Source organism: Diachasma alloeum, unplaced genomic scaffold (genome assembly GCF_001412515.2).
Source record: "Diachasma alloeum isolate Michigan unplaced genomic scaffold, Dall2.0 Dall_scaffold_00277, whole genome shotgun sequence".
NCBI classification, from domain to species: domain Eukaryota; kingdom Metazoa; phylum Arthropoda; class Insecta; order Hymenoptera; family Braconidae; genus Diachasma; species Diachasma alloeum.
In genome coordinates, this window is record NW_021680416.1 from 1,009,300 (window position 1) to 1,033,829 (window position 24,530).

Here is a 24,530-nt window from a genome sequence, read left to right on the forward strand (position 1 = left end):
TATTTACATCAAATTAAAAGAAGTTCTTTAATTTTCAACTGAAAATCTGAGACATCTGATTGCAAAACTAAAACGAAGTCGATCACTTAAGTTAATCTGAGGAGACTGAATCTTCAAAGCAATCACTGATATCGAACCGAAAACGACTAAACTAAAAAGACAGCAGTCTTTTGCCACTCATAACACTCAGTTCCGAACTAAATAATTAAACCAAGCTACGTCCTAGTTTCGCGACGCGCAATTCGTCCCATTCAATAAGAAATGGGAATTCGAATGATAACGAAAAAGACTAGCTATAAGTACAGGCCCCGAGGACGTGGAAAACAGAGTCGATGGGTGTATGGAAAATAGTTTAAAAAGCGAGGTTGAATGATTTTTCATTCTCCTCGAGGCCACTGTATCGACTGGATGCCCCAACAAGTTTCGCCTATACACCCTCCCAACACAGTCAGGTAAATGGAGTTTCTCATTAAAAAATATATAACTATACATATATTATTGTGATGAAAATGTCACATCTGCAAAAATTCACGCAAAAAGTGGAGATTTCTCCAAACATTTTCCCTCATCTTTTTCAATTGCTGGAGACAATAAATCGTGTGAAGAAAATATCAATAGGAAATCCTGTGGAGTTTGCTGATTTATACTGAGGAATTTCAATTTCACAATCGTAATAAAATTTTCTGTGAGAAATATTCGATAGAAAAAAAATTGAAAACTAGTTGAAGTCAAGAAATTTGTGATCTTTCTATGCAACTTATTTTTTATTGTTAGGGGAGAGCTGGTAAAATGGGACGTTTCGCGATGTTCTCTAATTGTCAACAAGATCTAGGCGCGCGCTCTCGCTACTCATTTGTTGAAATGAAGAAATAGAATTCATTGAATTTCATTTTCTCATGAATACCTCATAAATATTGATAATGAATCAAAGAGAATTCGACTAACGATTGAAGTGAATAGCGAAGTAGAGTAAAAGAATCTATAAAGAATTTTTTATTTTCAATTAATTATCATCAATTTTTTTAAATAATCGGTCTCCATAAAAGGACAGAATTTATTAATTTCACCGATAATATATATACATGTGAAATATATATATCATATATATATGACGTGAAACAAAAATTTACCTCTGAAGAATTTGAAATTGTCACTGAAGAATTTGAAAATGCCGCGTATTTTTTTTTGTGAATAACTTCGTGTCACATATTGACCAATCAGAATTAAGGATTAGCGGTCAGGCAGTTTCGAGATATTTCGATATAAAACAACTTCACGTTTCGTTCATCTTTGGTAAATAGGATAGGAATATCTTCATTTATAAGTGAAGATATTGACAACTGGAAAAGATCTCAATACGTCCCATTTTGCCCGACCCTCCCCTATTTTAGATCGTTTCGACTCGGTTGAGTATATTGCGATGATGATCAAGACTTTAAAATGGTTAGATCTCACCATTCCACCCGACCGGGATTTGAATTCGGAACCTTGTGCCCGTGAGGCAACGCCTTACCCAGAGCGCCAGGCCGTCGGGCCCTATGAAATTGATTCTATTGTATTTTCTTAATGTCTTGTATTAACAATTTTTGGAAGAAAACCTGGAAAATTAGTCAGATGTCCACAAAAAATACTGAACTTTCCTCCAATTTTTTTTCTTTTGAATATTTCTCATCGAAAACTCAATGAAATTGGGGTTTCGCATTTTCTGTTCAACCCTCGAGTGGTCGCGCGGTAAAGCGCTGCGCCGTCCGTATTTTCGAGCGCGACGTTGCCACAACGATTCGTCATCTGCCAGCTGGGAACAGCACGAGTGCTGGCAACGTCGCTCGTCGAATTTCTACTACGACTCTGGCCGCGCAACGAGCGCAGCGGCGTTTTTTTCTGACCGCCCTTCATTGAAAAATTAAGAACAGAAGATTTGGTGACCGCAGAACAATAAAACCGCATTTAACGCCACGAGGACAGATTATTTGAGAAACTCCTAAATGGGCATTTCGTGATTATCGATATTTTCGCAGTTGTCATGAAACAAATGAAAAGGACTGCGCTTTGCTCATAGCGCGACCACTCGATGGTTAATTATAATAAACGCAGGGAAATATATTAGACCAATTTTTTTTTTGCTGTGGAAAATCAAGATGTCACGACGATCTTGTTAATAATACGTATTCAATATTTCCCATTCTGTTTTCATTTGTGATAATAAAAAGATTTCTCATCAACCGTTTAAAAAGAAAATTGCAATTGTGTTTAGTAAATTTAAGAAGTAAGTAATTCGTTGATGAGACGTGGAATTAACTTAAATTTTAATAGTTCATTTTTAACCCGAAAATTGAAAACATTAATTGTTAATCCTATTTTTTAACCCGGAGAATTGGGATTTTCTCTCCAATTTTGCTTCCAACGAACATTTCTGATCCAAAATTCAATGAAAAGGGGCTTTTGCATATTATTTTTTATTGTAAAAAATGATCGAAGTGTCGAAAATGATCAAAGTTAGCCGAGTGAAATAAAAAATACTGCATTCGTATCTTTTGATTTGGAAAACAATGAAAAATCAAGCCATCATAATGTTCTTGTCGAAGATACGAATCCACTATTTCCATATTTTCACCTTCTTAATTTTAAATTATTCTGTTTTCAATGAGAACCGAATGATGTGAAACTAAGGATTTCACATCAACAGTTTAAAAAGCCAACTGCAATTTTTTAAAGTAAATTAAAGGAATTAATACTCATTAAATTAAATTAAGACATTTTCGTTATTTCATTCTTCATGAAGTAAATTTCACGCAAAACCCCAACCTAGGACCTTCTATTGAATTTTCTTCACACACAATAAGGAAATTCTGCGTTTTTCTGGCACCTTTGGGCAAGTAGCAATCAGCATTAATTAATTGATTTAATACGCACTAAGTAAAGACAACTATGACGAAGTATCCTATTAATTCAAGTTTCATTTCGGTTGAATATCGATGGGGTAACGATAATTTATTGCTCTAAGGAAGCAGTTCACCTGTGATTGCACTGGCCAACCTGATTCGCCTGAATCTGACCGGTTGTTTTAATCAGATCGTTGCCTTCGTTCATCGGCTCATCCCCGTTCGTTATCACTCGACTGGGGGATGGACTGTCAACTGGACGAAATGAAAACCCTGGCGAGTCGACGCTGCACAACGACTCGGGCGTTCCCACCGAGCTTATTGTCCCTGAAAGTGGACTTGACAACCTGAAAAATCAATTTTCGCGGTCAATTTCATTTTTGCGAATGGAGGAATTGAAATCGCTCTATTTTGGATTTTCGAGGATTATGACCATGTGTGGATGTAGGGTAAACAGGTCAATTTCTGGACGGGGATTAGTTTCTGGACAATTTTAACTTGCATTGAATATTTCGTAAAGAATAAAATGAAAATTGTACTGATTATTTTACCTTTCAGTAATACTATTCGTGTGTAATTATGTTATCAATTTTTTTTTGATCGACAGATAATTCCAATAGAAATCCTATAGAAACCCCATAGAATTCCTACAGAATTCTAGAAGAATTTTCTAGCGAATTCGCTAGGTTTTCTGTTGAATTTTTTCATGGGTGTGCATTATCATTATTTTCATAATTATTGAAAAAAAACAAACAGGGGTTCGAGCCTATCCGACAGAGCGCGTGTGACCGTTACTTTTTGGGTCATTAGCCTCTTTCTGTTCTTTATTTCTACCAATTCCATTCGTAGTAAGCTTCGAAATGGATCCGTAGCAATTCCCAATCCGTGTGACAGGCACACAACTGTAACCCAGGGGTAGCCATATTCATAAATCATAATTACCGTTAAATTTTGAAGCCGTCAATTAGTTAACACCACTCTTAAACTTTTAATTATTCAAGTAATCATCAATTTAAACTTTCAAATTTTAACTATTTTATTAATGAATAATTTAGGTAGAAAGATTGCCAATTATTTGGTTAATCGATAATCTCTTTTAAGAAATTAGAAATATTCACTTAAGGCCCGGGTGTACTATCTAACGTTATCTCGATGTTTTCGTTCATCTTTCGTCATCTGAAATTGTCAATTGAGTCCTGCATCATGCAGAAGTTTTGAAAAATTATGAATGAATAATCAAACAAAAGTAGAAGAAATTCTTAATTTTTTCAAAGAGCATTTTTAATTTATATTCAGAATAAGTTGAATAAGAAGAAATTGGAAAATGTATCTGATTTACGGTGACAAATGGGGGCCTGTCATCCAATATCATGCAGGGAGAAGACTGATTTCGTAAATCTTTTCCCACACTGCACAGAGACATTTATTACCGAAAAGGCTCTTTGAAAAAAGTTGTAATATTTTGGAGAATTTTTTAATCACACTTTTATCACATAAAAATGGCAGATGACTACATACCACTGTTTTGAAAATTGAGATACTTAGCTGTCACTTCCCATGAGGAGTTAGTTTGTTATCCACCATGGAGAAAGACAGCTAATAGATAATTTGCCACGGCGAATCAGATATTTGTAATTTCCACGTTTTTCAACTCATTATGAATCTCAATTAAAAACGCTCTATGAAAAAGTTCAGAATTTTTTATATTTTTTTTAATCATTCTATCATAATTTTTGGGAATTTCTACATGATGTACCACTCAATTGACAATTTTGGATTACGAAAGATTTTAAAAAATCAGATAACATTCGACAGATAGTACACCCGGGCCTTAAACAAGTTGTTATATCCCTGGAACTACTGGGCCGATCGAGCTGAAACAGCGCGCCAAAGTTGAGCTCAATAATAGTTACAATGAGCCAAAATTTAAAATTTTTATCCACAAATTTCACCGTATTTATGTTAAATTTTCTAAAAATTAATAACCAAAAGCGCAAAATTGTCGGATACATACATTCAGTCATGGCCCTACACAAAAACACAATTTCTTCACTTTTCATATTATTCTAGACCATTTGCAATCAAAATTAGAAAACCGAAAAATCGGTCGAAAACAAGGCTTTCTCGGAAGCAAAAATGATAAAAAATGTTCCTCTCACCTCGGTGAGCTCGACAAAACTAAGGTAGACGTCCGTTTGACTGGAGGTTGAAGCAGCTGATCCCCATTGCTGTCATCAAGCTCGAACTTCCTCTTAACAGGTCCCAGACAACTCGGTCGAATAGCAATGGGGCTCAAACTGCGCCTAGTAGCAAAAGCCTTTCTCGTTGGACTCGGTGATAAATTAGTCTTCCAATTGACCATGTGCAAACCAGGTGAATAGCACTGGCGCTGACCCAGATGCGACCTCGTGGGCGATGGAGACGAGCACAATGGAGGACCCCCACCCACAGGTAAATTCAGATTGAGTGGATCGAACACTCGTTTCGTTATCTGCCTCTCCATTTTATTCAACTGTTGTGTCGGTGATTCAGAGTCCTTGAACGATAATCCCTCAGCTTCGAGTGTCAAGTCCTCCCAGGACTGGGATATCTGCATTGCACTGTGAATCTCCTTCTCGTGGGCTGCCTCACGACCAGCAACATCCAGACACTCCTCCTGCTTCAGTTGATTCACACGTGGTGTCAGTCTTGGGGCACTTCCTGGACTCTGTAATATACGATAACTAGGCGGTTAATTATGAAAAATTGAGTGTTTTTAGTAAGGGGAGACTACTATGAGTTCTAACCCTGGTAAAACAGTCCGATTATTTCCGACCAGGTGATAAAAAATAAATCGGCGTTAATGATGTTTCTGTCTTTGCCCGTTAAATTCCGATTGGTTGGTAGGTAGAGTTTGGAGTTTGAGAAAATTATGAGAATTAATGGGAACAGGGGTATGTGGCCGTTATCGTCCGATTACATTCCAAAAAAGTGGTTGATATATCTCATATTACTCATATAAATATTTAAATGAGCAATAAATATTAAAGAGTTATATTAGCAATATGAGATCTATCAAACACTTTTTTGGAAAGTAATCGGACGATAACGGCCACATACCCTTGATCCTATTACTTCTCATAATTTTCTTGAACTCGAAACTCTACCTACCAGCCAATCGGAATTTAACGGGCAAAGACAGAAACATCATTAACGCCGATTCATTTTTTATCACCCAGTCGGAAATAATCGGACTGTTTTACCAGGGAAAAGTCGTGCGTTATTGAAGTGAGACTTTTCATACGTTGAAGATCGATTATGTAGATCTGAAAACGAATAATTCGGGGCAGAATCTCAGGACATTGATCATGTCTTATGGCAATGTCCTCTTCTAGACGCCCAAAGATCAGAACTAACGACTAAACTAAGATCATTGAAATATTTCTCTCCGTACTGGACTTTCTAGTTTATGGTGGCAACTGACTCCGAAGCTCTCTCGGTTATAGACAAATTCTTTTCCAAGTGTAACCTCCGCGTATAACCAATAACGATATGGTAAAGAAATGTAAAAATTAAATGTATAAATGTTACCGATAGTGTAAATAACCCAGATATGGGTTCTATACTTTAAACTAATAAAAAAAAGAATAATTTGTGCAAACAAAATTTTTTTATTGTTCGTTTCCCCGAAAATGCTTAAAATGCTAAAAACAATCCAGGGCCTCCAATTGTTGAGCTACGAAGATTTTTTCTCTCAAAACTTTCGGAAAAATGTGTGGGGCAACAAATATGAGCCAGTTTTTTTGGAATCCGACTCCTACACAGCTAATTTCAGTTTTTTTCATATAAAAAAATTCACTATTTGTGTAAAAAAATACAAAAAAGGAAATTTAGCCATGTAAGAGGCGAATTAAAAAAAACTAGCTCGTAATTGTTATTCCACGTATTTTTCCGAAATTTTGAAAAAAAAAATCCTTCGTAGCTCAAAAATTGGAGGCCCTGGACTGTTTTTGGCATTTTAAGCGTTTTCGGGCAAACGAACAATAAAAAAAATTTTTTTGCACTAATTATTTGTTTTCAGATCTATAAATTGATCTTCAACGTATGAAAAGTCTCACTCCAATAACCCACGACTTTGAAAACTCATAGTAGTCTCGCCTTAATTGATTATGATGATTAGGTATTGTAATTAATAATCAACTGATTATGATTAGCAATGGATTATTGACTTATTAATAGGGCCGGTCATTTTCCATATTCTGCTGAATATTAAGGATAGATACATTTTCTCCCGTATGAAAAAACTTCACAGAAAAAACTAGCGAATTCGCTATCCAATTCTTTTGGATTTCTATTAAACTTTTTATTAGTTTTGGCTGATTCTGTTGGAATGTTCAATGGAACATATATTATAGAAAACGTTAATAGGATTCAGTAGCGAAGTGGTTAAACGGTACAAGTCAATTTTGACTGTTGCCCAGTTTTCAATGAATATCTCGGAATCTAAGGGAGATAGCAAAATTTTTCTTATGACCTTTTTTGTAGAGCCGATTGAGTGCTACAATAAATGTAATTATCAAAATTTCGCTATCTCCCTTAGATTCGGAAATATTCCTCAAAAACTTAACTGCGAGATAAGTCGACTTAAACCCTTTTACCACTTCGCTACTGAAGTCGATTTTTCTATAAAATATTTTTAAAAAACAAGAAAAATAAAAATATTCTGAGAAAATAAAAGAAAAAAAAGAAAAAGAAAAATATTCTATGTAAAATATTTTAAAAAATAGGAAATAAAAATATTCTATAGAAAATGTTGATAGAATTCGATTTTTCTATAGAATATTTTCTACTGAACATTTCAATAGAATCGGCCAAAAACTAACAGAAACTTCAATAGAAATCCAATAGAATTGTCTAAGTAATTCGTTAGGTTTTGCGATTGAATTTTTTCGTGTGTGCTCCTAGACCCACTCCTTAAAGATAATTAACTAAAATGTCAAAATGGACTTATTATGATGAGCCCTTCTTCTGCACCTCGTCAAATACTGAAATTTTTCTGAGTAATACTCAGTGATTTGGGAGAAATATCAAAAGACTTTATTCATTGCATTATCGAAAGGATTCGATATTCAGCAAGATATGAAAAATTGACCTCTTCGGCTTGCCACTTTGCTACTGAACTGATGATAATGAATGGTAATGATAATTACACTTGTGCTGAATCGTCTCGTTCTCGGTGTATTGGAGAATATGTTGAATGTTGCTACCGCGTCCCTGAAAAAAAGAACATGATAAGTTACTGATGTATTCCGTAGGTAAAAACTTATTGTTCTATAATTCAGTGGTGAAGTGGCACAACTGGTTGAGTGGCTTTGAAATTTCGTTCTTGGCAAATATTCTGGAATTTGAAAGGCCTAGAAAAATTTTCCTACTGGTGATTTTGATAAATCATTTATTTTTACACGTATGAACAAATTTTATAGAAAAACCTAGCGAATTCGCGAGACAATTGTATTGGATTTCCCTTGGACTTTCTATTAATTTTTAGCCGATTCTATTGAAAAGGTCTATAGAAAATATTCTATGGAAACATATATGTTCCTCGGCTCAAATTTTCTGGTTTTTTCATTCTATTTCTCTTTCGAGTAAATTCCATAGAAAATATCTCAACAGAATAAGTTGAACAAAAAATCGAATTCTATTGACTTTTTCTATAAAATATTTTCTATTGAAAATTTCAATAGAATTGACCAAAAACTAATAGAAAGTTGAATAAAAAACCAAAAGAATTATCTAACGCATTCGCTAGGCTTTTCTATGGAATTTTGTCGTGCTTGTAGTTCAATTATAATTTTCAACACTGAAAACTAATTCTTGAATGAATATCGGAAATTCTGTTGTTCATTTCGTCTCAAAATAGCGAAGACCATTGGGAAACGAGTACTTTCTCCCGAGACAATCGTCTTCATCCCTAATTTCCATATTCACGATTGCGGATACCTTCAACTATAGATTTTTCTCAATGCTCATGCTCACATCCTTTCAAAACTACCGAATGGATTGGATCCCCAGACTTTCAACGATTATTCATGCAGTGGGTACAAGCGGTCAATACAGTTGCTTACATTATTCTTCAAGTTGACTTCACTTTTGTAGTTTGTACACAGGGCACAGACGTATTCACTTGGACATTCGGTGAAAGATAACGAAACTTAAAACGATGCAGACCTTTTCAGTTAATAGTCACTAGATTTCCAGGCACTTTCAACGATTTGATGTATAAGTTATCGTTATCGGTAGCTTAAACGGGACTTATCATGAAGAATAACATTTATCACAACTTTCTATCATTTTCCGAGAGTTCTCTTGAATATTTCCCATAGATTCTTGAATGGAAAGCATTCCTATAGCATTCTGGGTTTTCTTAAAAAACGCATCAACAACTGCAGTAGGAACGCGACAAGCACAAAAAATTAAACAGAATAGACGAGCAAATTCGCTGGACAATTATAGTGAAATGTTCAATGGAAAATATTCTATACAAAAAGTCAGTAGAATTCAATTTTTCCATCCAACTCATTCGGCTAAAATATTTTCTATATAATTTCCTTGGCTCAAATTTCCCAAGTTTTTTCATTCTATTCTTCTTTTTTCTCATCAAGAAAATCAAACAAAAAACTTGGAAAATTTGAGCCGAGGAAATTCTACAGAAAACATCTAAAAAAGTAACAATTTGATAGTTTCTTCAATATCAAATGATTCCTTTTACGACGGATTTTAGAAAAAAATCTCAAAAGTTCAGTTTTGGCATCTGAGAGTCTCATTTCCACGATAAATGCTCATTAAAAAAAATATGGAGATGAATAAGTTGCAATCATCCGACTCCTTTTCTCGCATCTCATTGAATGTTGAATTTTCTTGATACTGAAAATTTCAAAATATCCAAAACGAAATATCCAAAACCATTGTTTTTTTAAAACCCCCTTCAGCTACGAAATATGTATCTCGCCATTTCTTTCTAGAACCACTCTCTTCATAAATAAATATAAAATCCCAAACTCTTGACTATGACTGATTAAATTCCACCACTTCCCAACCAAATCGCACTCTCAATGCCGGAGACCTTTTTGTATCTACGGGTCTCATTTTCACGATAAATAAAAATTCAACGAAACTATCAAGATGAGTAAACTGCAATTATTCCAACTCTTCTCCTCCCATCTCGTTAAATATCGAATGACCTCACAACTGAGTGATTTCATAGGAAAGCGTCAGATGCAATTTTTTTTATTGGTTGGTAATCTCATGAACGACAAAACATCTATTCCCAACATTTCTCCTTCATTTGCTTTCCTTAGAAAGGCAAAAAATGCATATCGATTCACATCATTCATTCAAAAATTAACAATTTGACAGTTTCTTCAATATCAAATGATTCTTTTTACGACGAATGTTGCGAGAAATTGTCTAAAGTAAGTTTTTCGTATCTGAGAGTCTCATTTCCACGATAAACGGCCATTAAAAAAAATATGGAGATGAGTAAATTGCAATTATTCCAACTTCACGCACGAAAAAATTTAATAGAAATACCTATCGAATTCGTTAGAAAATTCTATTGAATTTCTATTAAACTTTTTATTAGTTTTTGGCTGATTCTATTGACATGTTTAATAGAAAAAGTCAACAGAATTCGATTTTTCTATGTAACTTATTCTTTTCATATTTTTCTATAGAATTTGCTCGACTCAAATTTTCTCAGTTTTTTTCATTCTATTTTTCTTTTCTTCTCATCAAGAAAATCAAACGAAAAAACTGAAAATTTGAGCCGAGGAAATTCTATAGAAAATATCTCAATAGGATAAGCTATACAGAAAAATTCAATTCTATTGACTTTTTCTACTGAATATTTTCTGTTGAACATTTTAACAGAATCGGTCAAAAACTAATAGAACTGTTCAATAGAAATTCCATAGAATTTGCTCGACTCAAATTTTCTACGTTTTTTACACGCAACGTTTCAATAGAATCGGCCAAAAACTAATGAACAGTTCAATAGAAATTCAATAGAATTTCCTAACGAATTCGATAGGTTTTTCTACTAAATTTTTTCGTCCGTGTCTTTTCCTCCCATCGCGCTGAATGTCGAATTTCCTCGATCTTGATTGGTTTCAGGGGAAATATTCGAAACTGTTTCTTTTAAAAATCTCAGCTACGAAAAAGGTCTGTTGCCATCCCCCCCCCCCTCACCGCAGAAATAAACAATAACATAAAATATCAAACACATCTGCCCTATGACTTTATTGAATCCCACCACTTGTCAATCAAATCGCACTCCCAATGCCCTCGGATCATTTCCAATCTCCCACTAAAACGACCCCTCAAACATCCGCCCAATTCCCCGTAAGATAATGCCATTCCAATGTATCCAAGAGCAAACCAAACCCCGAAAAAACCTAAAATTTGGAGTGAAGCAAGTGGTCAATAAATTCGTCTCCACTGCACTCCAAAATCCAATTCCAACTATTGTTCTAATTCCAACAAAATTTAATTCCAACTCTTTAGTAAATTTTCTAGACAATTCTATTGAATTTCTATTGAACTTCAATTCATTTTTGACAAGTCAATAGAGTTAGATTTTTCTGTACAACTGACTCTATTGAGATATTTTCTGTAGAATTTCGTGGAGTAATTCTTGTAAATTTCCTTTGCTTAATTTTCTTGATGAAAAGAAGAGAATAATGGAATGAAAAAAATTAGAACATTTGAGCTTAGGCAATTTTACAGAAAATATCGCAACAGAATAAATTGTATTTAAGCTAATAATTTCTAAACGGATTTCTAAAGTATTAATAAAGAAAAAGTATAAGTTGTATTGAAAAATAGGATTCTATTGACTTTTTCTGTAAAATATTTTTTATTGAAAATTTCAATTCAAGCAGCCAAAAACCAAAAACTACTAGAAAGTTCAATACAAATCCACTAAAATTATCTACCGAATTCGCTAGGTTTTTCTATTAAATTTTTTCGTGTGTGATTTCCCCCTAGAACCACTCCGTCCAGAAAAAAAATGTCAAATCAAAAACGTCTCGACCACGACTTTATTAAATTCTATTTCATCACGCTGTGACGAAAAGTGAACTTTTCGGCACGCTCCGCGTGCCTAAAAGTCCAATTTCCGCCACATTGTGATGAAAAATATTGTTCGTAACTCGTGAAAAAATGTTTTTTAGCTCGTGGGATTATATCACTCGCTTTCGGCTCGTGATATAAACCTCCCACTCGCCAAAAAAAACACTTTTTTGCACTCGTTACGAAATATACTACTACTTGTCAACTGAATCGCACTCCCAATGCCCCCGGAGCATCTCCAATCTCACTTCCCACTAAAACGACAAACTGTCTATTAAGAGTGTCAAGTGAATTTGAAAAAAGATTTTTAAAAAATGTTTTCTTTCCCTCCATCATTGGAGAAATATGTATTCATCCATCCGACGAAATTTCAAACCCGCAACCGGAACTAGACATCGAGAAAATAAATGCGGAAAATCCTCTATTTCGCGTGACGAACCTCGAGAAAGCATGGGATCAAATGGGTACGGCGGGTTGAAATATCTCTCTTATTCACCCCGGTACCCCATTGTTTTTTGTCGCCATCACATTGAACACATNGTCATCGCCAAATTCACTTGGCACCCTTAATTGCTGGCCGATCCTCTTGAAATGATCAATAACAAATATTCTACAGAATTTCCTCGAGTCAAATTTTTTAAGGTTCGTTGTTTGATTTTCTTGATGAAAATGAAGAAAAATAGAATGAAAAAAACTTGGAAAATTTCAGCTGAGGCAATTCTACAGAGAATTTTCCAGGACTGGAGTTTAGCCAATCATAGCGCAGTATTCGAGGTCACGATACACTTTTGTTATCAATTTTTTTTAGGAAATTGCACACTAGCTTCTGGAAATTGCATCTGATAATTGCATAGTAGCTATTCATTTATTTCTAACCAATTGGATGTTTTGCTGGAAGAAGCCCTCGAATACTGCGCTCCGCTTGGCCAAAATCCAGTCCCGGAAAATTCTCCGCCGAATACCCCTCGACCTTCAAAATTAATCGCAATATTTCCCGCAAGCTTCCCTGCAAACAGCCTCGTGCTGCGCACTCGGGATTTTTAGCCTGCAAAACTTGACACTTGCATTTGTTTCCATCGAAGCTATCGGGAAATATTCCGATAATTTTGAAGGTCTCGGGGTATTACAACTGAAAATATCTCACTAGAATGAATTGTAGCAACCAATAAAAAAAGAATAAATTGTATTTAAGCTAATAATTTCTAAACGGATTTCTAAAACATTAATAAAAAGAGTTTAAATTGTGTTGAAAAATCGGATTCCATTGACTTTTTCTATAAAATATTTTCTATTGAACATTTCAATAGAATCGGCCAAAAACTACTAGAAAGTTCAATAGAAATCCATCAAAATTATCTACCGAATTCGCTGGGTTTTTCTATAAAATTTTTTCGTGTGTGATTTTCCCCTAGAACTACTCCGTCCACTACTTGCCAACTGAATCGCACTCCCAATGTCCCGGATCATCTCTAATCTCACTTCCCACTAAAACGACGAACTGTCTATTAATTTTTGGCCGATTCTATTGAAATGATCAATAAAAAAAATCTACAAAATCTCCTCGAGTCAAATTTTTTAAATTTCGTTGTTTGATTTTCTTGATGGAAAGAAAAGAAAAATAGAATGAAAGAAATTAGAACATTTGAGCGGAGGCAATTCTACATAAAATATCTCACTAGAATAAATTGTAGCAACCAATAAAACAAAATAGGGGAGGGTAGAGTAAAACGGATACTTTAGACTTTTTTAAAATTATTCATAACTCAGAAACAAATTGATCAATTGAGCTCAGTTTAGGCTCATCACAAAGGGAAAGAATTGTTCTTTGTATTGAAAAAAAAATTATTGAATTTTATCGACATTTCAACCCCTCATTAACATTAAAAAAAAAGTCGAAAGTGTCGTTTTATCCAACCTCCCCTAAATAGTATTTAAGCTAATAATTACTAGGGAAGGATGGGGTAAAATGGACACTTTTGACTTTTTAAAAAATATTCATAGGGGAGGCTGAGGTAAAATGGACACCTTTTACTTTTTTTCAAATACCAATAACTTATTGAATTGTTGATGAAATGGAGTAATTTATTTTCAATAAAAAGTGCAATTCTTCCCCCTTATGACGAGCCTGGACTGAGCTCAATTGATGGATATATTTATGAGTTATGAATATTTAAAAAAAAGTCACAAGTATCCATTTTACCCCATTCTCCCCTAACTCAGAAACAGATTTATCAATTGCGCTCAGTCTAAGCTCATCACAAAGAGGGATCATTGTTCTTTCTATTGAAGAATAAAATTATTCCATTTCATGAGCAATTCAACAAGTCATGAACATTCAAAAAAAGTCAAAAGTGTCCATTTTACCCTACTCTCCCCTATACGGATTTCTAAAGCATCAAAAAACCCATAAAATCAAAAACCTCTCGACGACTTTATTAAATCCCACCACTCGTCACCCAAATCGCCCTCCCAATGCCCTCGGATAATGGCAAATCTCACTTCCAACTAAACCGACCCTCAACCATCCCACGGCCTCCAAGAGCCCTCCAACCCCTCTAGACCCCGAAAAAATCTACGATTTGGACTGAAGCAAGTGGTCAATAAATTCGTCTCCACTGCGCTCCGAATCCACCTAATCCAACCAAGTTCTCTGCTCCAAAAGAGCATCTACCAAGCAAACCCCATGCCGCCTCCCAGGCCAGTGCCCCAGCCCCCAAAAAACAACATAAACACTTTTGACTTTTTTTCATATCAATAATTGACTCGACTCTCCACAAAATGTGCCAATTTCTCCTCCCAAAGTGCAATTCTCCCTCTTTGTGGCGAGTCCAAGCTGAGCTCAGTTGATAAATTTATTTCAGACTTAAGACCTCTCAACAACAACTCAAAACTGTCCATTTAGCCCCACCCACCCCTAAACTAAACAATAAATAATTGCAATCATACCTCGGCGCAGATGTGGAAGGTGAGCTGACGGACATAGTGGCACTGATTTCATTAATCATAGGAGCACTACTAGAACGTTTGAGACTAACAATTGGACAGTCAATATCCATGGCTGTCACTGATTTTTTTTTCACACTCATCTGTACTATTTATTCGACAAATAAACACAAGAGTCAGGCACATTTGGTGGTTGTGAAAGCCCAACCGTAAACGCTTCCTCGAGGCGTATGCTCGCAACACCCAGCACTAACGTCCCACTCGACGTTCGATATCTCAACAGAAGGAAAAATGTCGAGAGAAAAATGTGACAATTTTTGTTTAACGAGTCAACAGTCGTCGCAACAAATGCCTCGAGACTGGGTGGCACTCTTCGATGACAATGTCCCAGGCCCTCACGACATATGTGTTTATGAGAATAATTTATTCGTTTAAATGCCCCAACGAGAGACACTCATGGCACAATGGGAAATTAATGCACAACGATGGGCTATTTTGTTGAGATACTTGGGGATTGTTGGGGGCTTTGGTGAGCTGGTTGTTGCGGGGCACGTTGCCGCTGGATTTTAACACCCACCCGGGCACATTCGGTGGTCTCTCACTAAAATGCAACCTACACCTTTCGAGGTTTATTCTCTATTCGGCTCGGCTCGGCTCCCAGCGGGATCCTAGGAGACCGGCCTGTTACGATCATTCCACTACTGCAGTGTTATACATGGTTATACACACTCGCTGGCGTTGNGGGGGGGGGGGGGGGTGCATCGATAAAACAGAATTCGCGGGATTTGAATTTCGGGGAGGTCAGTTCTTGGGGTGCAGGGGTTTGGGGCTGCGCAGGGAAAATTGAGGCTGGGGGGACATGCACGGGAAAATTTTTGTGGGAAAATTTAGCGAACTAGATGGAAAGTATAGGGGAGGGTGGGGTAAAACGGACACTTTGGACTTTTTTTCAATTATTCATAACTCAGAAACAGATTTATTAATTGAGCTCAGTTTAGGCTCGTCGCAAAGGGAAAGAATTATTCTTTGTACTGAAAAAAATTTATTAAATTTTATCAAGATTTCAACCCCTTACTAACATTTAAAAAAAAGTAAAAAGTGTCCGTTTTACCTCAACCTCCCCTATTAGATACCACAGTTTCAAAGTTCTTACAAAAATGTGAAATACAGATCTAAATTCAGTTTAACAAGACCAGTGAACCAGCCAAAAACTAGTAGAAAAATTGATAGAAATTCAATAAAATTTTCTAACGAATTCGATAGGTTTTTCTATTAAATTTTTTCGTGCATGGCTGCTCGACATCCCCCATATGACCCCCATGATCCTTATTATCTGAACCTTGTGACCCTTATTTTAACCCTTAATCTGACTCTAGTGACCCTTGTGGCCCTTATTCTGATCCTCATGACCCTTGTGACCCTCAATTTCTAAGTCTTAATTTCGACTACCAAATTCCTGTCACCAAAAGTCGATTTAGATTTTAGGAAGTTCAATAGAACTTCCTAACGAATTCTATTGAACGAAGGTTTTCCTGTTGATTTTTTTCGAGCGTTTTTTTATAAAACCATAAATTCACGGGAAATCTACTTGTATTTCCGTCTCCGCCTAATTACTCCCCTCCAAATTCTGTTATTGATTTTCAAATTCGGAGCGGAACCGCGGTCAACCACCCGACCTGAGGAGTGGGGCAACAAGTGCATGTTGTGATGGGTTATGCTCATGTTAAATGAATTATGGTTATGTAGCTCCGAGCTGTCACATTTTATTTATTTATCCATCACCTCGAATAAAGATGTTGAACGAAGAAATGATCACCAGCGAGATATGCAAAGACGTCGAAAAGGAAAGCGATGGGAATTGTGACTCCAAGTTATTTTATTCCGATGCTGCCAGGTATTGGGAGAAGGTGCCAGCCACTGTTGATGGCATGCTGGGGGGTTTTGGGTTCATCTCGCATACAGATATCGATGGGTCCCAGGCATTTCTGAAGTCTTTATTCAAGGTAAAATAATTATTCGATGAATACGTCACAGAAAAATTGTTTAATCCAATTTTTCCAATGAAAACAATATTGAGGAACATATTTCAAAGTGGTTGTTTGTATTTTTTACAGCTGAAAAATCCACCGGACAAGAATTATGCAGTCGACTGCGGCAGTGGCATTGGAAGAATAACAAAAAATCTGTTAGTTAAACATTTCAAACGTGTGGATCTAGTTGAACAGAACAGTAAATTTCTGGAGACTGCCAAGGAGTCACTGTCAGGTTGTTCACAAAAAATTGGGGAATATTATCCTCTAGGTAAATTCATGAATGAAAAATTTCATAGGAAAATCTAAAGCTTTCCTTAGAAATTCGCCTGAATTTCTTTTGGAACTCTATGAGGATTTTATTGGGACTTTGCTAAAATTTTATCAAAATATTCTGTTGGTTTTCTGCGACAATTCTATTGAAGATTATGCATTTTACCATGACATCTTTTGAAGAGATATTTGATAGAAAAAAGTCAATAGATTTTTATTTTTCTGTAGATATTTTTCGGAGACAATTTTCCAAGTTTGGTTCCACTCTATATTTAATCCTTTCTCGCAATAAAATCCAAAAATCGGGAAATATTAGGGGAGGCTGGGGTAAAACGGACACTTGACTTTTTCTAAAATATTAATAAGGGGCTGAAATGTTGATAAAATTTAATATTTTTTTTTCTCAATACAAAGAACAATTCGTTCCCTTTGTGACGAGCCTAAACTGAGCTCAATTGATCGATTTGTTTCTGGGTTATGAATAATAATAAAAAAGTCTAAAGTGTCCGTTTACCCCACCCTCCCCTATCCTCTGGATAAATGAATTCATGAATGAAAAAATGCTATTGAATTTCTTTTCTGTTCAATTATTATGTTGTTTTTTTTAGCCAACTCTATTCAAGATTATCCAACTTTACCTCTCTATCTTTTGAAGAGATATTTGATAGAAAAAAGTCAATATATTTTTATTTTTCTATAACAAATTTTCGGCGTAATAAACCATGCAATTGTCATTCCAGGTTTACAAGATTTTTCCCCTGAGCCACAAAAGTATGACGTCATCTGGTGTCAGTGGGTTCTGGGACATCTCCAAGACGATGATTTAGTTGATTTCTTCCAGAAATGCATGTGAGTGTTGAATCCTTTAATAAAAAATCCAGTGTAACGTTTTTCCAACCCAATCTATTCGGCGTATTGTGTCATTAGATTTTTTATAAATGATGATAGTGATAATGATAGCATACATTAAAGATATTAGAGTAATACTATATTATATTATATTCTATACTATACTATTTTATAATAGATAGACTACTCTATTATATATCGTATATTATACATAGTATTTGTAATATAGTTTAATATAGAATATTGTTATGAATTTCTAAATCTCTCTTCTTCAATGCATTTTATCGGGTATTAATTCTTTTCTTTCGATGTAGAACCCTCCTCTGAAGTTAGCGCTTCCCTTTTTTTATTATTGATTTTTCCATTTTTTTCCTGATTTATAATTTTGACGTTTTGTCATCGGATTATTTTATTTCTTTAATAAACGTATTTTATTAATCCACGTGCGTTTCAATTGGTGTCAGAAGTGGGAAATATAGTATTATCGTAATCTCTTTAATGTATGCTATCATCATGTATAAAAAATTTAATAACAATACGCCGAATAGATCCGCATCAAAAAACGTCACAGTGGATGTATTATATATTTTTAAAAAATACAATACATTCCTGAAACTTTTCCTTCGGAAAACTTGATATTAACTTGAGAAATCTAATATAACACTATTCACTACACTGACATATACTAAGCCCCATGGACATACGCGCGCAAAGCGCGCGGAGTAATCTAGTTAATTAAAAAGTGCAATTTATGAAAATTACGAGCATTTTCTATAAATAATTTATAAACAATCAATTTTCCACCATAACAATCACTTGAAATCGTAACGAATTTATTCATATTTAAAATTTTACCAAGCTAACAGTTAACATTCGAAAGATAGTACACGCGGGCCTTAAGTTGACAAATTTGATTATTGAAAATAGTTGAATCTATAGTGTGGTCTATACCAAACTGTAAAAAATATTTAGATATCCTTAACATATGAGAGATCTCACTCCAACAGCCCATGATTTTAAAAGCTCATAGCAGTCTCCCCTAATTTTTTTTTCCAGAAATGGTCTAAAAGAAAATGGAGTTTTAATCGTCAAAGAGAACGTGACGAGTTCGAATCACGTAGAAGTCGACACCCAGGATTCGTCGATGACGAGGCCCTACGATAATTTCAAGTCGTTATTCAAGAGAGCTAATCTGGAGTGCATCAAGGAGCAGAAGCAACTCCACATGCCCAGGGGATTGTATCCAGTGTTCATGTTTGCTCTGAGGGATTTAAAAAAATCATCAACACATCTCCAAACTCTAAACAAGTAGACAATGTTGAAAAAAATCTGTTGGTGTTCATCCGAAGAAAAACATTTGATTATCAAAAAGAATTATTAGTTTTTTATTTTGGTCGTATTTTCTCGTACATGAAGTGTTGATTCAAGTCTTGTGGGGAAGCATTGATTAATCGCTTTTTAACAGCATGGAAGTGAGAGAGGGCAAATTTGTAAAGTTCATTCTCCATTTTCCATACGGTTGAATTTTCAATTTTTTCTATCGTCTCTGGAAGTGGATTCATCTTCTGAGTTGTCTGTCGTAAATGCGACTTGTTGCCTATAACAGGAAAGACCATTTTCATTAATTTCATGTGTAATTAATTTCTCATCGTCATTTAGTTGTCAAAATAAATTGGAAATATTTCTCTAGCGTTTGTTTTTTTTCTATCTAAAATTGGATGAATTGTGTCATGAATTTATTTTGAAAATTTGTGGGAGAAGAAGAGATCTAGGAGAATTTGTCATGAGATGTTTTTTTTGCGTGAAAAATTCAACGAATTTTGAGGAAGATCTTTGATATTTCCCTCAAAATTGAATGATTTTAGATGCACTTGTAAAATTATTTTGCAAATATAGTTTTTATATTTAAAAAAATAATTTTTAGTTGTATTTTTGTTGTATTTACTATGAAAAAGGTAATCATAAGCCTTTTGAAAAACTATTTTTTAGTAATATATTTTCTACGGAGAAAATCATCATAAGCCCCTTTAAAAATCATGAATCTCCTTGAATTTAGTGTTTTTCTTCAATCTAAATCCATAAAATTTAATGAATTTTTAGAAAAATCACTTGATATTTTCCTCTAAACCTAATGTTTTTACCCACTCGCAAAATAATTTTGCAATTACAATTCTTACATTTGAAAAAACAATTTATTGTTGTACTCACTATGAAGAAAATAATCTAGAGCCCCTTTGAAAAATCGTGGAAGTACAGCCTGTAGTGTCTCAATGAACTCACCCAGCTCCTCTGTAACTCCAACCACTAAATAATGTTTCTCTAAATTCCTCTTGGCTTCTTCCAAAGCCCATTTGTTCCCAACTTCCCTGAAATTATGAATCGTCCAATAAAGAAGTGTAAAAAATTTTCATAGAAAAACTTTGCAGATTCAATAGAAAATTCTGTTGCATTTTTATTCAAGTTTTATTGTGAAGAGAATTTCAATAGTCTAGAAAAGTTGTCTAGAAAAATTAAATTTTATTGATTTCTTCAATAAAATAAAATGTGCACGGAAGGTGCGGAATTTTTGAAAATCAATAGAATTTTCTTGCGAATTCACTAGGTTTTTCTACGGAACGTTTCTATAAGTGAACATTAGCAAAATTTGGAGAATAATTCTTGATGTTGGAACATTCTTTCCTTTTCTTACCAGCAAGCAGGATTATGGCCGCATAAAAAAGGTATCTGTAGCCACAGATTGTTAGGATCACAGTCAGCTTGTGAATCTCTCACACACTCATCGAAGGTCTTCGTATCCCCATGTTTCTTTCTCATCAGATGTGGTCGGAAATTGTCACCGTATCGGAGAAAATAGTAGTAAGAGACGAATCTGTCGAGGGGTTTCCGAAGGAGATTTATGTACAAGGGAGTTTGTTTTACACCAAATCTGTAAAAATTATCAAAACATTGTATAACAAGGAGAAATAGTATTTTTTCGGCCTGTTGCGATGGGGTCTTTTACTCGTGTGGTGTTGGCCTCCGAGCCGTAGGCGAGGAGTGGCCAACCACACGAGTAAAAAAACCCCATCGCAACAGCCCAGGAACAATATTTTTCTGTAGTGATTTTCAAGTTTTTGAGTTTGGGAAGTATGTAATACCAATTCCCAGACGAGAAATCGTGAGAAGCAGTACAGAAAAAATATTTTTTCAAACAAGTCTTGTTTGAACTAAAAAATCGTAGGTTGAAAATTACAAAAAATAAAAAAAAATCTAGTGCTGACCGATTGAAAACTGTCCTGATATGGAAAATTTATGTCGCAAAACTAGATTTAGTTGTTTAAAAAAATTGTATTCTCCGTGAAAACCAGAAATGCTATTTCGAGCACTACCTCTTCGTCATACGAATTTTTCTCCCGAAAAATGTTCGTTTTATGCGAAATAAAAGACAGTAGTTCTTCGTTTGGGCTATTCAATAATCGCAGATAAGATATGAAGTCTCTAATAAAATAAGAATGATGATATGGCAGCAATCTTGTAAATTAGTAACAAAATATTTCAAAAAGTCTAAATTTTGATTGAAACCCTGTAAATTGTTTATTTATAATAAAAAAAAGTATTGAAATACGATGCTTTCAAGACGATTAGATGAATGTAATCATAAAAGAATGGACATTATTCTGAATAAATGGAGAAAACGAACGTGATTAAAAACATGAAATTATTAAGTTATGAAATTTATTATATATTCAACTCCTTAACGCCTAAACAATGTATTCAAATAATTTCTTCACAAAAAAGTAAGAATAGCCCTGTTTCATAAACCTCTTCATTTCATGAAAGTTGAATAAAAGATACTGGAATTCTTTCAGAATAAAGGATGCTCAATCAACTATTGAAGAAAAGAGCCAGAATAAAGAGAAATATAAAAGTAATAACTCACTTATTAAAATTTAAAAAAGCCATATGGCCATGGTAAAAAGCTGGTTTCATAGAATCCCATTGGGTAACATTATTTACAAATTGCACCTGTAACAAACAAAATCATTGTCGTGATCGAAATTGCCAGTATTAATCAAGTATTTTCTCTTATTTATACTCGAGGGAAAAACCCATTCCACTAACAATCCAATGAATCATCATTAACATTTCAAAAAATGTCAAACGTGTCCTTTTTACATCATTAGAAAATTGCCCCAAATAGAAAATTCATAATCACATATTTCTTTCTTGCGCCAATTCTGTTAAAAAATATGCAACATCTCGCTGTATAATTTATTCTGCTGGAATTTTTTTACTATAGGGGAGGTTGGGGTAAAACGGACACTTGACTTTTTTTTTAATGTTAATGAGGGGTTGAAATGTTGATAAATTTTGATAATTTTTTCTTAAATACAGAGAGCAATTCTTTCCCTTTGTGACGAGCCTAAACTGCGCTCAATTGGTCAATTTGTTTATGAGTTATAAATAATTTAAAAATGTCTAGTGTCCGTGTTACCCCATCGTCCCCCAAGAATTTTTGGGCATGATTTTTCTGTTTGTCTTTCTTTGATTTTGTCATGAGGAAGAAAATACTGCGGAAAAACTTTGAATATTTGCGCCTAAGAAATTGTATAGAAAACTCAAAATCTATTGATAAAAATGACATTGCAAAATTGTGTCGTTTTTGCATCATTAGAAAATTGCCCCAAATAGAAAATTCATAATCACATATTTCTTTCTTGCGCCAATTCCATTAATAGGATTGGCGCAATATAATTTATTCTGCTGAAATTTTTTTACTATAGGGGAGGCTGGGGTAAAACGGACACTTGACTTTTTTTTAAATGTTAATGAGGGGTTGAAATGGTGATAAAATTTGATAATTTTTTCTTCAATACAAAGAGCAATTCTTTGTGACGAGCCTAAACTGAGCTCAATTGGTCAATTTGTTTCTGAGTTATGTCCCCCAAGAATTTTTGGGCATGATTTTTCTGTTTTTCTTTTTTTGAAAGAAATTTTGTCATGATAAAAAAATACTGCGGAAAACTTAGAATATTTGCGCTTAAGAAATTGTATAGAAAACTCAAAATCTATTGACAAAAATGACATCGCAAAATTGCATAATTTCTCATAAAAATGGCGCAAAAAATAAGTCGAATTCTGATAAAACGTCACGAGAATTCTTGTCCAATCCCAATAGAAATTAAATAAAATATCTTGAAGAAAGAACTTTATATTTCTATTAAATTTTGTCATCCGTGGAATTTTTTAATCAACAAAATTCACAATCCATGTGATGATGTAATATCACTGTACCTGATTAGGAAGAGTTAGCGTGTGCATATTATTAGTGACATTAATATGCAGAGTATGAAATTTGTTCTGTTTGCAAATATCATAAACAACACCGACGAAGCTGGTCGATCCAGTCTTGGGAACCCTATTGTATATCACGACAACGTCATTTGATTTTGATATCTTTCTCTCAGCTGCACCAGCCCCATTCTTCAGTTGGTTCTGCACTCTCGTCACAGTCTCCACTGTGAACAGCAAACAACGAAAAAAAAATAGCCTAATTGACTCACCCCGTCGGAAGAAAAGAGGTTAAAAAAACACTGGCAACACACCCAACAGCTTGTTCTGCTCCTCCAGCGAGTGTATCTTCAACTTAAAATAGATAATAACAATAACCAGTAGTATTCCCAGCATCCATTGACTCTGGAAACTCCTTAGGATCATTTTTTTCGGTAATGTTTGGGTGGATACATAACCCCCGAGCTCTGCTGTCAGTGTCGCGACGACATCACTGCATGCATGAAGGGCTCGGAGGTGAGTCAAGTCCGTGTTCGATGCCATTCGCATACTGTCGGTGTGCGCTGGAGGCGAGAGGGGGTGTTGTCATGTTTTATTCAAGTTGCAGCATGAAACTTGCAATTAGCACTCCGGCGGCGAAGCCTTCGAAAGAAATTATTGCCAGAAAAACTGTAAGTAATTCGTTACTCCCTGTTGAATTATATTTTCTTTAGGTCACACTCAATTCTCGAAACTTTAAGGTACAAAAAATTTGATAGAAAAGCCTAGCGAATTTGCTAGATAATTCTATTAGATTTCTATTATTTTTAAAGATCGAAATTGTCCTCACGTTGAGGAATGTGTTAATAATGGTTGATAAAACCCAATTTGAATTAGATTTTCCATTAATTTAAATTAGTTGTCAGCCGATTCTATTGAAATGTTCAGTAAAAATATTGTATTGAAAAAATTATTAGAATTCGAGTTTTCTATAGGTGCCCTAAAATTATTAGGCACGGATTTTCCAAGTTTTTTCCGTTAGGGGAGGGTGCAAATGTTTTTTCTCTCTATTATGTTCATTTTCTATAAGAAAAACGTAATTGAAAAATTAAAAAAAAACAGACGGGTAAAGAAGGATTGAAAAGAGTAATAGGTTTAAAAAAACAACTATAAAATTATTGAATGGTTCCATGTT

General features: G+C 34.6%; 3 protein-coding genes across 3 annotated transcripts; 1 reads left to right on the forward strand and 2 right to left on the reverse strand.

Annotated features, from left to right (window-relative positions):
* Positions 1–1,233: 1,233 nt before the first annotated feature.
* LOC107038058 (protein FAM122A) lies at positions 1,234–15,613 on the reverse strand. The gene is made up of 4 exons (XM_015256933.1): positions 14,937–15,613; positions 8,072–8,135; positions 5,042–5,589; positions 1,234–3,229 (listed from the first exon to the last, which is right to left on the reverse strand). The coding sequence occupies exons 1-4, from the start codon at positions 15,074–15,076 to the stop codon at positions 3,013–3,015; spliced, it is 969 nt and encodes a 322-aa protein (XP_015112419.1). The 5' UTR covers positions 15,077–15,613; the 3' UTR covers positions 1,234–3,012.
* Positions 15,614–16,589: 976 nt separating this feature from the next.
* Positions 16,590–20,441, forward strand: LOC107038044 (N-terminal Xaa-Pro-Lys N-methyltransferase 1). The gene is made up of 4 exons (XM_015256913.2): positions 16,590–16,936; positions 17,048–17,234; positions 17,977–18,085; positions 19,142–20,441. The coding sequence occupies exons 1-4, from the start codon at positions 16,661–16,663 to the stop codon at positions 19,395–19,397; spliced, it is 828 nt and encodes a 275-aa protein (XP_015112399.1). The 5' UTR covers positions 16,590–16,660; the 3' UTR covers positions 19,398–20,441.
* On the reverse strand, positions 19,447–23,888 carry LOC107038043 (heparin sulfate O-sulfotransferase). Its single transcript, XM_015256912.1, has 6 exons — positions 23,671–23,888; positions 23,360–23,583; positions 22,005–22,090; positions 20,775–21,011; positions 20,294–20,451; positions 19,447–19,682 (listed from the first exon to the last, which is right to left on the reverse strand). Exons 1-6 carry the CDS (start codon positions 23,780–23,782, stop codon positions 19,471–19,473), a joined length of 1,029 nt encoding a protein of 342 aa, XP_015112398.1. The 5' UTR covers positions 23,783–23,888; the 3' UTR covers positions 19,447–19,470.
* Positions 23,889–24,530: the final 642 nt, after the last annotated feature.